The 13119-nt window shown below is 45.0% G+C and overlaps 1 protein-coding gene across 1 annotated transcript; it reads left to right on the top strand.

Moving 5' to 3' along the window:
• Positions 1–4022: 4022 nt before the first annotated feature.
• LOC146790070 (hemoglobin larval subunit alpha-like) lies at positions 4023–8477 on the top strand. Its single transcript, XM_085628427.1, has 3 exons — positions 4023–4184; positions 7525–7729; positions 8164–8477. The coding sequence occupies exons 1-3, from the start codon at positions 4090–4092 to the stop codon at positions 8290–8292; spliced, it is 429 nt and encodes a 142-aa protein (XP_085484553.1). The 5' UTR covers positions 4023–4089; the 3' UTR covers positions 8293–8477.
• The last annotated feature ends 4642 nt before the right edge of the window (positions 8478–13119 follow it).

Below are 13119 nucleotides of genomic sequence, written 5' to 3'. Positions count from 1 at the left end.
TGAAGTGGTCGCAACCTTGAATGGAATTACAGGCTTGAATATGGATAAACATGTGGAAACATATTTGCTAAGCAAATGGCCAAAACGGAAACATCGCAAAATTAGGTTACAGAAGAGGACATAAGGTACAGTTTTGGTGAAAAAGCAAATTATTATACATGGGATTAGGGTGCTGGAAAAGGGATTTACTAGAGTGGGCTTTCGTAGATGAACAGCATATGAAACAGACCAGAAGAGATGTAAAGGAGGCAGAGGATCTAGAAGAGTGAGCAGAACTGTTGATGAACATTTCTGAACCCCCAAATAACAGACCGCCTTGAGAGAAGAAAGGATGATGGGTCCTAGTCTGTGCTACCTAGGTAGTGGAGATGGGGAGTGATTGGGAGAGAGAAAAAGTCTGAATATGATAGAACTACCCTAAATTGTGAATGTTATGAGCAAATTATATTGTGCTGGACCCTCTGGAATGCTGTGGCAATGACATTGTTGCATGCTCAACATTTAAGGTAAAGATAAAAATAAAAAGAACATTCATTTCAAGGCTAACTTTTCCAAGGCTATATAAATGGGATTGCTGGTGCATTGTTTTGTTTTAAGATGGATGCATGCAGGAGGTTGTTGCAGGAGGTGGAAGCAAACTTGACCCTTATCCGGAGTTATGGCCTCTGAGACTGAAATGTTTATCTCCCAGGCTCTCTGTAAGTATAAAGTGCTGGTGAAAATCTACAGGGGATGGCATATGGCATGGTCTGTAACAGCCAAACTATTGGTTATCTCAGGAGGCAGTCATGGAATTTGTGGTTGGCCTTTCAAACAGTGTAAAGATAACTTGAGGGTGGCTATCATGATGGCAACGTTGTCTTCCATAACAAAGGTCAGGGAAAGCAACATGCTGCTGGGGGTTTTCAGAGTGAGTAGGTTGAAAGTAGGTTAGGGAGGTGGCAGAAAGAAGTGATGAATAAAAAGAAAAGCATCTGCTCTCCATGTTTGGGAAACAAATTCAAAGTGTTGGTACAAGTAGGTTACTCCAAGAGTGAACAGAAGACTTTCACCTTTACAAAAGAAGGAGTTTTAAGAAGTATTGCAAGACAGCAAGAGAGCATTTGCTAGTAGGTAATGGGACAATAGAAGACTGCTGAAGATCAAGGAATGCTGTTGGAAGAGGAAAGGATGTGCTTAAAAATTCCCAAATCTAAAACTGACCACATGTGTAAAGGACTGTAGGCGATTTTGGAGGTTAACACCAGATACCCCTGATGCACTTCACTGCTGATCAGGTAATTCCAGCAGATCAGGAAAGGTACAGAGAAATGTCTCCTAGTTCACATAAATAGGCTCCATTGACCATATAGCAGTCTAGCAGTAAAGGCTGTATTGGAGAGATGTGGATTGGAGCATAAGCAGTATGACACCCATTCTGTCAGAATCCAGGAAGGATAGGTAAGAGCAGCAAAGAATGGTATAGCCCAGAAGGGCATTGTTAAAATAAAGCACTGGAAGTCCAAGTGTTACTCCCACAGTGAATTAGAGCTCTAAAAGACATTTAAGCAGCTGAGGATAATTGTCAGAAGGAATGGCTTACTGTTTATGACTTTGCAGGTGTATGGCACAATACTCCAAACTTGCTCCCGCTGCGTTCATTTCAAGGAAAGAAAGGCTGACTACATGATGGTTGAAAGTGTTGGCGCCACTTAGCAAAAAGCTTTTGGGCTTATGCGAAGCCTGCAACACCGTTGTGTCACTAATCTTGACGCAGTGGCGGTGCAAACAGTACTCCATATTTACAAATAGATGCATGTGGCCAAATGCGTACGTTTTGGTAGCCCAGCATCGGAAAACACCTGCACCAGATCCAGCTACGCCATGGAGCAAGAAGTAAAACATCCAAGGTAGTCGTTTCCCCGTAAAATCCAATGTAAAACCACACACTGATATTTATGGTATTGTCAATGTGTAACGCATCATTGTCAAGTATCAAACAGAGCCTGAAATGTGCCGAAATTCATGCGCATCGGCAACCCAGGAGTAAGAAATTACACATTGGTTGTGGTACATGAAGGCAGGCTGTACAAAACAGTTTCAGAAGGCTCAGCTACAGCATGGAGGTGCTTATTTTGCAGCTGGGAGTTGTGAGAAGATCCCATCCCCACCACATAGGCAACGCAGGAGAAGGGAGCGCGTTATTCTCCAGCGGACTTCCCTCATTGACCTCAGGGAGGATGAGGTCATCGCATACTACTGACTCAGGAGGGTGTCCATAATAGAGCTGCAGAACCAGGTGGTGCCAAGGCTTCAGCCAAGCCAACGCTCCAGGCCCACCAACATCCCTCCGCAGGGCAAGCTGATGGCTGTCCTCCACGTGCTGGCATCTGGTTCATTCCAGATCACAACAGCCAGAGTGGCAGGAATATCGCAGCCATCTTTTTCTGACTTACTACACTCTGCCATGGATCCCATCATCGGCCCAAAACCCCAGTACCTCCTCTCCCTTAAGACACAACAATAACAGCTGGACACCAAGCAAGGTTCCTACCCCATTGTTGGATTTCCACATGTGCTAGGTGCCATGGATTGCACACATGTGCAACTGGTACCCACTGCAGTAACATCACTCCTACACAGGCACCGGAAGCACACCTATTCTATAAACGTCCAGGTCATTGTGGATCATCGGGGAATGTTCACCAATGTTCTGGCAAAATACCCAGGGAGTTTGCATGATGCTTACATCTTCCGGCACTGCATCATCAATGAGCACTTCCAGAATGGCCGATATGGGAATGGCCTACTTGTTAGTAAGCAAATCTGAAGTACATAACAGAACTACTAGCAGTAAGAAATGTATGACAAAATAGCCATCTCTGTGTCTGTTGATGGAGACAGGGCCACATGCATGAGCGGTGTGGTTCATAAATACACCATGCATCATGGGATATGTGTAATGCAAATCCCCAAGACACACATGGGAAGACACGCAAAGCCACTTTGTGTGCTTTAGAATGGTGTAAAGGTACAGAGCAATGCAACACCCTGGCTAAATGCAGTTTAGCATCACTGTATTCAAGGGAGATATCCATGTGAGTTGTGGGGTTTCTCCATGCAACTCACATGGTTCATGGGGCATGTCATATATCCCACAGCAGGTAAACACAGAAATGTGATAAATCAGTTGGTCTCCCCTGGTGATGTGTAACAACTGAAGTGATCAAAGTCACTTGTGCTTTCTATGTGTGCTGCATACTGTGGCACACATACATAGACGATCACGGCTTTGAGGCTTCATCACATGCATGTATGTACCCCTTCCTGCACAAAGAAAATTCCATATGCAATGCAGTTGCCCAAGGCCCATGGTGCAAGTATGCCTGTGTTTGTGCTAGGCTGCACTTTGTGTAAATAGGTATAACACCGCAATACTGTGTCCTAGTCACAGATCAGACATCAAACCCTTCTATATAGACCTTACTTAAATCCTCATCAGCAGAAAGACTGGATTTATGAGCACCTCAAAAAGTTGCCATTCTCCCATAACCTAAGATTTCTACTCATCTCCTCCTGATTTTGAACTCATTTCAAAGTTGGGGCATTTTGTGATGCCATTATAACTCGGACAATATCTAACAATCCGTCTTTGTCACCGTCAGAGGGACAATAAGGTGCGAAATTAAAAAAAAAAAAACTATTACTACGCCGTGTTTGATTTCTTTAAACTATGAATGAGGCTTTTGGAAGACGGGCTTGTTGCTATAGCAGTAACAGCTGAAATCATTCCAGCACACTGTAAAATAGGTCTTTGTTATTCCAGGCTTTTCTTTCTTTTTTGTCAAGTCACTGAAAGACGTGACCTACAGATAAGGTGTTTCTGCACCTCAGGCTGCCAAGACCCCCTACTCCCTGGCAGTGTTTGAGAAGAGATAAGATAGCCCCGCCTCCTTGGGTGGAACCCAAAACTGCCCAATCACGGTGGAAGGCTGCCAGGCTCCTCGGCCCCCTTCCCCTTTAAAAGGGGCTCTGCCCAGCACACAGCACCGACTGTCTCCAACTTCCATCTCTTGTGAATCCTGAGCCCGCCAGCACTCACCGCTCAAGATGGTTCTGTCTGCTGAAGAGAAGGCCCTGGTGGTCGGCCTCTGGGGGAAGATCTCCGGCCACTGCGATGCCCTCGGGGGAGAAGCCCTGGACAGGTGAGGACGATCGATAGGGTCTAGCTTCTTTGACGTCACGTTATTGATGGTCACATGCAACCTTTTATTTCAGGAAGCAGCCATGGTGGGGCACATGTATACCAGCCACTGAGGGCGAGCAGGCTGGTGTGGGTGGTCAGAGTCTGCCAGGCGACCCCATAAACCGCTAGCCTTGGGCTAGAAGTTGGTAAAACACACTGGGTGTGGTTTCTAACTTCTCTATGGCAATGGGCTCACTTTAAAATTGTGTTTAGAAATATAACCTGAATGTCAGGGTATTGGTGGTGTACGTTTAGCCCAGTGTAAATGTGCGTTGATTTGGCTACACTGTTGGCACACATTCCTGGCACATGTTGATTAGGGCATCTCTTGTTGGCATGGCACAATGCCATATTTTGATTAATTCACCTTATCAACCAGCAGTAGGGCTGAGGTTTTCTTGACAAACGTTGGCATCTTTCCCTGCATCCTTTAAGAGGGACAGTGGCCCGGGATTGCGTCATTTGAAAGGATGAGGCCTGCTGCTGGGGCCTGAGGCTGGGGGTTCAAGCAACAGAGAGATATTTGTTTTGGCTTATTATTAACATGCAGGTTTATAGCCGCTTGGGAGCTGTAAGAAGTTACAACGTACTTGGGTGGGGTTGGCTTAGACCAGTGCTTCCCAAAGTTTTTAGAACTGCGACCCAATTTTTAGAACGTGGCCCACCTAGCTTCATTGGACATGAGGCGGGCGATTTATTAATGTAACCAAAGCATAGTGCAGTAGCACACAGCAGTGGCGTAGCAAGGGGGCGGTGGCGTTTACCTACGGCCTTCGCGGAGCAGCAAATGCAGAAATCACCAGCAAACAAGCCCCCCCCCCCTCGGCGCTCTTATATGCGGCAAACCCAGGGACCGCCACGGGCGGCCAAAGGTCCAGCTACGCCAGGGCCTGACTGGCCATAGCGGGCACCGAGCGTTTCCTGGGTAGGCCACTAGAGTGGGGGCCGGTTTTGGGCCCCTGGGGGGCCGTTTTTGTTACTGGGGGTCGGCAATATCGGCACCCTGTAGCAAAATCGGCCGCAACCGGCCCTCGCAAACTGCTCGGCTGCACCCCCCCTCACCCCAGGGGGAGAGGCTGAGCAGTTTGCCAGGGCCAGTTTCTGTTCCCAGTCCGGCCCTGAGCTACGCCGCTGGCGCACAGTCATTTAGAGACTGCACAATCTCCATTGAAATGGCCACACACTTTGCACAGACATACAGTTTTACTGATACAGCTATATAGCACACAAATGATAATGTTTGGAAATCAGGTTTCAGTGAGTCTTTATCATTTGCGCATCACTAAGGAAAGTGACTTGATTTTTTTGATCCTATTAAAATGCTTGTTTCCATCACTCTTCAGAATTACAAAATAAAATGTGCTTCATTTTTGCTTTCCTGACTGCTGAATGGGTACAGTTCATTTAGAGATTTACACTTTGTTGTGTTTTGCAAAAATGGCATTCTACAGCCTTCCCTTTCTCTTAATGCAAAGTGAGAGGAGTTTCTAAACCCCAATCCCCATGTTAAGAATATAACTAGCAATTTGTCAGAAGACATAGCTGACTTTTGGCCTCTGTATTTGAAGGCACTAAATGTGAGAAGGTAAATACAGAATTTAAAGACATCTTCATTTAGGGCCATATGTATCAAGCAAAATTGCGATCGCAAACGCCGAAAATCGCCGAATTTCGGCGTTTGCGATCGCAATTTTGCTAAGTGGTATGTATGAAGGCAAATCTGCATGCAAAATAAGGAATCGCAAAATTTGCGATTCCTTATCTTGCAATTGCATTTAAGGAATCGCAAATTTTGTGATTCCTTAAATGCAATGTAAGAAGCACCAAAAAAGTGCAATTTGACCTTAAGGAATTGCAAATTACCACCAACTACAGGTTGGTGGTAATTTGCGATTTCTTTCAAAAATGCATATTTTTGCATTTTTCAAAGTGGCATGTGGCGCACACACATTCCTTAGGGCATGTATGTGCGCCACATGTGCACCCATGCTCATTTCAGGGGTGCAACAGGGTGTCCTTTTGACACCCTGGCACACTTGAAATTGCATTCTCAATTTGCGATTCTCTAATTGAGAATCGCAAATTGAGAATGTCTTCTCATTCATTCCTATGGGCCTCTAGGTCCATAGGAATGAATGGGGAGGTATTCCTTAATTGCGAATTGCAATTTGCAATTCGCAATTAAGGAATATGTATGATTCGCAAAATTATTTGCAAATCCTACATACATAGCATTTTGCGATTCTCAAATAGCGATTCTCTAAAAATCGCTATTTGAGAATCGCAAAACCAAAGTTTCATACATATGGCCCTTAGTGCTTGGACTTTCATGACCCACCAAAAATCTGCTCACGGCCAACCAGTGGGTTGCGACCCACAGTTTAGAAAGCTCTGGGTTAGAGGATTATTGGTGGTGGAAAGAGGTTAGAGCCAGCAGCGGGCTGTGGAGGTAAGAAAGGTGGAGCGGTGGGACCGGGTGGGCGGGGGGGCGGGGGTTCAACAGACGACGACTAAGGAAAATTTATTATTTATTTAATTTTCCCTCATGGACGTCTCGTACATGCAAGGGCCCCTCCTGGCTAGAGCCTTTGAGGATGTGGAAAGAGGGACGCACTATTGGTGGTTGCAGGTTATAATGTAAATCATTGGTTAAAGGTTAGAGCTTTTGGATTGCTGGTAAAACACTAGAAATTATGAGGTGTTAACAACGTAGAGCCTTTATGGAGGTAGAAGGAAGTCAGGGCCTTTGAGTGAGGCGGGAAAGGGTTAGAATCGACAGGAGTGGAAAAGGTTAGGATCCGTGGTGTCGTAAGACTTGTGGGAGCAGCTTTAATAATAGCGCCCCCTGGAGGTTGGAAGTGGCTGCAGTCTGCATGCTACTGACTGTAGAGGAGATGTCATGAGTTCTACAACATCAGGACACGGGCCACCAGTTCATTTCCGTTTCGTACTGTTTGGCGCCAGGAAGCTCAACCGAGGAAAACAGGAAGACAGGCGTAATGGTTAATGTATTAATGAATTAGAAGCAGGAACCGCAGAGCCGATCAAAAAAGGCTTTTTCCTTAAACATTTGCTCGAATTTTGATACCTGTGATATAAAAAATATTTGTCAATCCTCTGACATTGATCTATTGCTGTAAAAAAGAAGTTGTTTGTTTCCAATTTTAGTTTTAAAACGAGGCTCTTTATTTATGTTTTTCTTATTTTTAGAGCGGGGAGATAGATGGGGGGGAAATGCTTCCGTAGTTGCAAAGAACGTGTTTAGTGCGTTTTTTAAAAAAAAGTATTTTTTTTCCCAGGTTGTTTGCCAGCTTCGGTCAGAGTAGGACCTACTTCAGCCACTTCGACCTCAGCCCGGGCTCTGCTGACGTGAAGCGGCATGGGGGCAAGGTCCTGGGCGCCATCGGCGAGGCAGCCAAGCACATTGACAGCCTGGACCAGGCCCTGTCTAAACTCAGCGACCTGCACGCCTACAACCTCCGCGTGGACCCCGGAAACTTCCAGGTGGGCCTAAATCACCTGAATCCAAAAAAGTGAATACATAAAAATAAATACCAATAGGGCTCATCTGTTCCATTTCTTAGATAGCATTTGGAGCAAAACGATGGACGTCTTTTGCACAGTGAGAACTGCACACTTTCTATATGCTTTTCTGAAATTGACAGACACAGAGGAGCCAATCAAAATCAGATTGCTAATTACAAGTGCACCCACAAAAATGTGATATCCCTGATTCGCAAATTGGCAGGTATCCAATTTACATCCAGTTAATCAAGAAGGGGGAATAACTTGCGAACTGTGCATGTTACTTCCGCTCCTGAATTTGTTTTGCAGAATATAACAACATTCATCAGATCAGAGCTTGACAGGCAGGTTATGTATTCCACGTTTTCCGGGTGTTGTTTGTGGTGTTCAACTCTTGCTTTCCTCTCTTGCAGATGCTCTCTCACTGCATTCAGGCTACACTGGCCGCCCACTTCCCTGCTGACTTCACCCCTCAGTGCCAGGCCGCCTGGGACAAGTTCCTGGCCGCGGTGTCTTCCGTCCTGACCTCCAAGTACCGATAAGCCGTGATCTCAACTCAGGAAGACTGTCTATAGCAAAAACAAGATGGCCTCCAGGATGGTACACATAGAAACCTGCTGAAAGCTCAGAGAGTCTACATACAGTCAGTCGTCGTGTTGTGCTACCTGCTCCATCAGATATGGCCAATTGCTTCTTTTGTAACATCCTAATAAAAATGTGAAACTTCCTTCTGGGTCATTTGTGTACACATTTTCTTTGATGTGTAGAAGAAGGTTGACTTTGTGGGGTGGCCTGGTATATTGCAGGCCTCCACCTCACTGATGTTGTGCCTGAAGCACAAAAAAGCGTGCCTCACCAAGTGGCTGTGTTGCTTCCTCCACAGTTCAATGAAGTTACAGGGCATTTAAATGGATTGGTCACACCGGTGCTTGGGCGAGATAGCGCACGCCAAAAGCCATGCTACGCATTTAAGTGTGTGGAAGAGACTGCTTTGATGAAACAGGCGCACAAAATATTTCGAAAGCAATTGGTATATCACCATACAGACTTAACATTAAGGCCTCAGTAAACATAATTCAGAACCCAACTACCTAACATCTGGTATACCCTAAACAACTGCCCTTCAAATGCACTAAATAAGAACGCACCTCATGTCCTTTTCATATCCTGCGTGACATACCAAGGCCTTCCGTTTCTGTGCAAATGAACTCTGAACTCTAACGACCCCACGTCCCTTGCCCCACCTGAGCTGATCCACCTGCTCAGTAGCGTAACCACCCTACGAAAAGTCCCAAAACAGACTGTAAACCTGTCCCTGCTGTACCTGCTCATCAGTGACAACCCCTTTACATTCTAGGAAACAATTTTGCACACCTGAGCCATCAAAACTAAAACCCTCCTAACACATTTATCTAACAAACCCTGCCCTAACCCCTACTGCAGGGGAGGAAGGGTGGGGACCAAAACCTAGCCCCTACTGTAGGAAGCTGGCATGCCGAATTTACCCACAAAGAGCACCCTAATGCCCGAAACTTGAACTATTAACCTAGCTAGGCATCCTTACCCCTACCCAGTGCCAGCGCCAGAAGTCCCTGGACTGCACCACCTGCCCAAAAAGACCTCCAAGGCCACCTGCCCCCCAGATCCCTATTGGGCGAGGTGGCACATTCCAGAAATCACTCTGTACATTAAGGCCACTTTAATGAGAGAGGCGCACATGATATCAATGAAATCCGTGGCACATGATTATACAGACTAACATTGAGGCCTCATGAAACATAATTAAAAACCTAACAAATGAATACCCTCTACCTCTATACAACCGTTCTTCAATTGTATTTGTACTTAACGAGAATGCATCTCATTTCTTGTTCATATTCTGGATAATTTAACTTATTAACTTATTAGCGCCTTCTGTTCGTTCCCCAATGAACTTTGAACTCGCCCAAGCACCATCTATTCCCTCCCTCCCATCCCCCCTTAGCCGTCCCACCCACCCAGTAGCATTTCTAATCAAGGTTAAATCCCAAAACAGATGGTAAACCTGTCCCCAATCCTACTGTTACCACAACCTTTCCCAGAGCTATCAGGCCAACGCGTCTTCAACTGCATCCATGGCAACTCCATCCCTACAGCTGATAACTGCATCCCATCCTCGTAAAAAACGGACATTCTTCAAATCTAATATCAGGGTGCATAAATCTGCCTAGTCCTTCCTCTACAAAAAAAATCACAATTTCTCTATTTTCCTTCCTGCTCGCTTCATCCGCAGAGGCCAGCGTCCTTGCAACGCGCAAATCTTTCAGAGGGATCACTTTAGTCCACACGAGGACCGTTCCCGACCATAGTCTGTCTGAGGTCTCTTTTTATAATTTTCAGCAAACCCAAGCCTTTTAGCTGCACTGAGTAATTTTCCTCCAGGTGGGCAATGAAAATGTTGGGGCAGCCCCAAGTGTTGAATAACTGTGCGCGAGCCGTCAATACTTCTCCCCATCATGCACCTCCTCTTCGCCGCCATTTCGCTTGAAGCTTTGGTATGTCACACCATAAGCAGCTGAAAACTAGAAAGCTGGGAACCATCATCATGTCTAAAAACCTATTTTCTCCCCCTAACCTCACAATGAACATTGCACCAATTTACTGGGTATAAACAAATCACCTTGACAACACCAACCCACCCTAACTCCAATGGTCAGTCTTTGATTTTCACAGACACACTTTACACCCTCTCTTTTTTACCACCTCGTCCCAGCACAAACCACTCACATCTACAGTTCCCAAAACCTTAGACACCTAAAGGCCCTACAAAGCCACCACACCATGACTAATGAAGAAAAAACCCGGCTTCCTTGACATTCCTACACACGTAAAGCAGAGCAGCCAACATAAACATGCTATTGTTATCAGCCTCCTACATCTCCCTCACCCACCTCTCAACAACCCTCCTACCCATTTCCCCCATGTACGGCTCATAATCCCACAGTAGCTTGCCATAAAATGCAATCCCTTCCGGCCTACTAGGTACGGTGACAGAAGACAAGCATTTCCCAGTCATTGACACGATGAAATGAATCACGTCATCAATCTCTAAAGTTCATCTCTGTGCTCCTGGAGCCAAACATTCCACACAAACCTATGAATATGTCTTTTTTGTTGAGAGCACCAATAAACCTTCAATAACTCAATCCTTCTCCACCTCCTATGTTCCAGAACTCCTCTGGCATTGTGGTCCTGTCCCGGTGCAAGCCCACAGAATCTCTTCCACTGTGAATGAGACTACGCATCCACAATGTCATTTTCAAGGCCCCGGATATACTTTGCTCTGAAAATTATTGTATGATGCATACGTCCCAGCACAAATGATCTCAATAGCTGCAGAATCGCCATTTCCTGTGCGGACTACCTGTTGACATTTGCCGCTGATGTTGTCCATATTAAACAATACTTTCTTATTCTGGACATACTTTCCACAGAGCACCAGTGCCACAACCAGAAGAACAAGCTTTAAAAACATGGCTCTTCACAAACCCTAACTTTGTTTATTTCGTTCCTTCTTCCTTAGCGCCGAGACGCCTCTAGGTAATTGTTTGAGCTGCATAAAACTCAAATCAAATCAAGAAAAACTAAAAAAAATGCAATGTTGCGGACTTCCCTTTTCCATGCTTCTGCCCACTGTTCGTCACACCACTTCCATTGCCAACGCAGGCCGAAGTCTACTCCTGAAGCATCTTGAAAAAAACTCAATGGACCATGACACCACCTCGTTGTCTAGCCCCCACAGGCAGGGCCATCTTAAGGGTAGTGTGACTGGTGTGATCACACTTGGTGTTCCCTTGCATATAGTCAGGTCCAAACTGGGGTGGCATGGTGAGCAAAAGAATGATGGATTTAACCCAGATCGCTTGACTGGGGGTGAATGTTTTGATTTGTTCTGCATTCCATCCATCAATTGTGTGTCTTTTGCCTTGGGGAGGGGGCGCTGATATCAGGGGTGGGCACTGTGCTTAGCAACAACGTACAACTTAAAAACACCTTTAGCAGAGTTCTTTGTGTGTCCAGTTTTCAGGCAGTAATAAAAATGTCAAGATAGCGTTTGTGATTAATGTTCCTGCTAGAGACAAAGATCAGATTTTTGTCATGGGGCAGTTTTGACTCGCCATAAAGTAGTTCAGAGGGTTAATATGCCTGCTGCAAAGAACACATACCATGCAGATCACAAATCTGTATTTTATGTGGATAGCTGAGTGGATTTCTGCGTTTGTCACAGAGATCCTTTTGTTATTGCAGTTCATAAGATAAAACCCTAATATAGAACAGTGACTGTTATAAACTGTTATCAAAGAGCAATATGCAAACTGCATAAAATAGGTTAGGGCGTTCTGTTTTTTCCCCCCAGTCTTTCATTAACTATTCCTAATGTTGCTGAAAAGTATTTTTTGCGGTAGCTATACATTCTTATTAGTAAAGTCAGCCTTTGCCAATCTTTTAAAACAAATGATATGTATGTGAAAGAGGGGCAATGGAGAGCTATGGGGCACGCTTGGTGTGGTCTGGGGCGGTGCCAAAAATGATTGGCGCACTGGATGCCACCAGTGGTAAAGCCGGCCCTGCCCACAGGGATATGCCATTAAACTTAACCAAGAAGACTTCACACACATTAAATCCTACCCTCACCCCTGCCGACAGTCACAGGTTGTCTGACGGAGGCTTATACCCCACGTTGCTCCCAGCTTCATGAAGATAATAGAACAGGAGTGAGAACACTTAACTAGCTACGTGATCGGACGGACTGAATTTGTAAAGGAAGTATACTTACATCCAAAGATTTTCAAGTAAATTCAACCTTGATAAAATCACCATCCATAACTTTTCCTCATCCCGGCTAAATACTTGGAGAGTTTGGATACCGAGTGGGAATATAAACTGTTTTCCCCTTTCTGTAATAGAGTTTGGATACCGAATGGGAATGTAAACTGTACCATTCATGGTCCACAGGACTTTTTGTAAAGATACCAATAGGAGCAAGATATAGATCTCTGCCCTTGGTGGATTTGAGGCTCACTAAGCCCTATATGGTGGATGCCACTAAAGAAACTGTTTCCTATCTGGGAGGTATTGTGTTGATCCTGAAAAAGGTGGTGATCATATTATAGTACCCACCAAAACGCGTCGATACTTAATTAAGAAGACCCACTATAAATCGATATGGACAATTGTTAATGAGGATATTGCAAAACAAAGAATTCACTCTTAACAAAAGAAAATTGTTTCTGATTCATGTAAGATTTAGTGGTTTCTTCTAGGACTAGGAATTATCTTCCTATGTATTCTCCCTTTTGTGTATTTTTGCTGCTATAGGTATCTGTGGG

The sequence above is a fragment of the Triturus cristatus genome, chromosome 10 (genome assembly GCF_964204655.1).
Source record: "Triturus cristatus chromosome 10, aTriCri1.1, whole genome shotgun sequence".
Classification (NCBI taxonomy): Eukaryota; Metazoa; Chordata; class Amphibia; order Caudata; family Salamandridae; genus Triturus; species Triturus cristatus.
The sequence above is the reverse complement of the archived record's forward strand: the minus strand, read 5'-3'. Positions and strand labels throughout refer to the sequence as shown.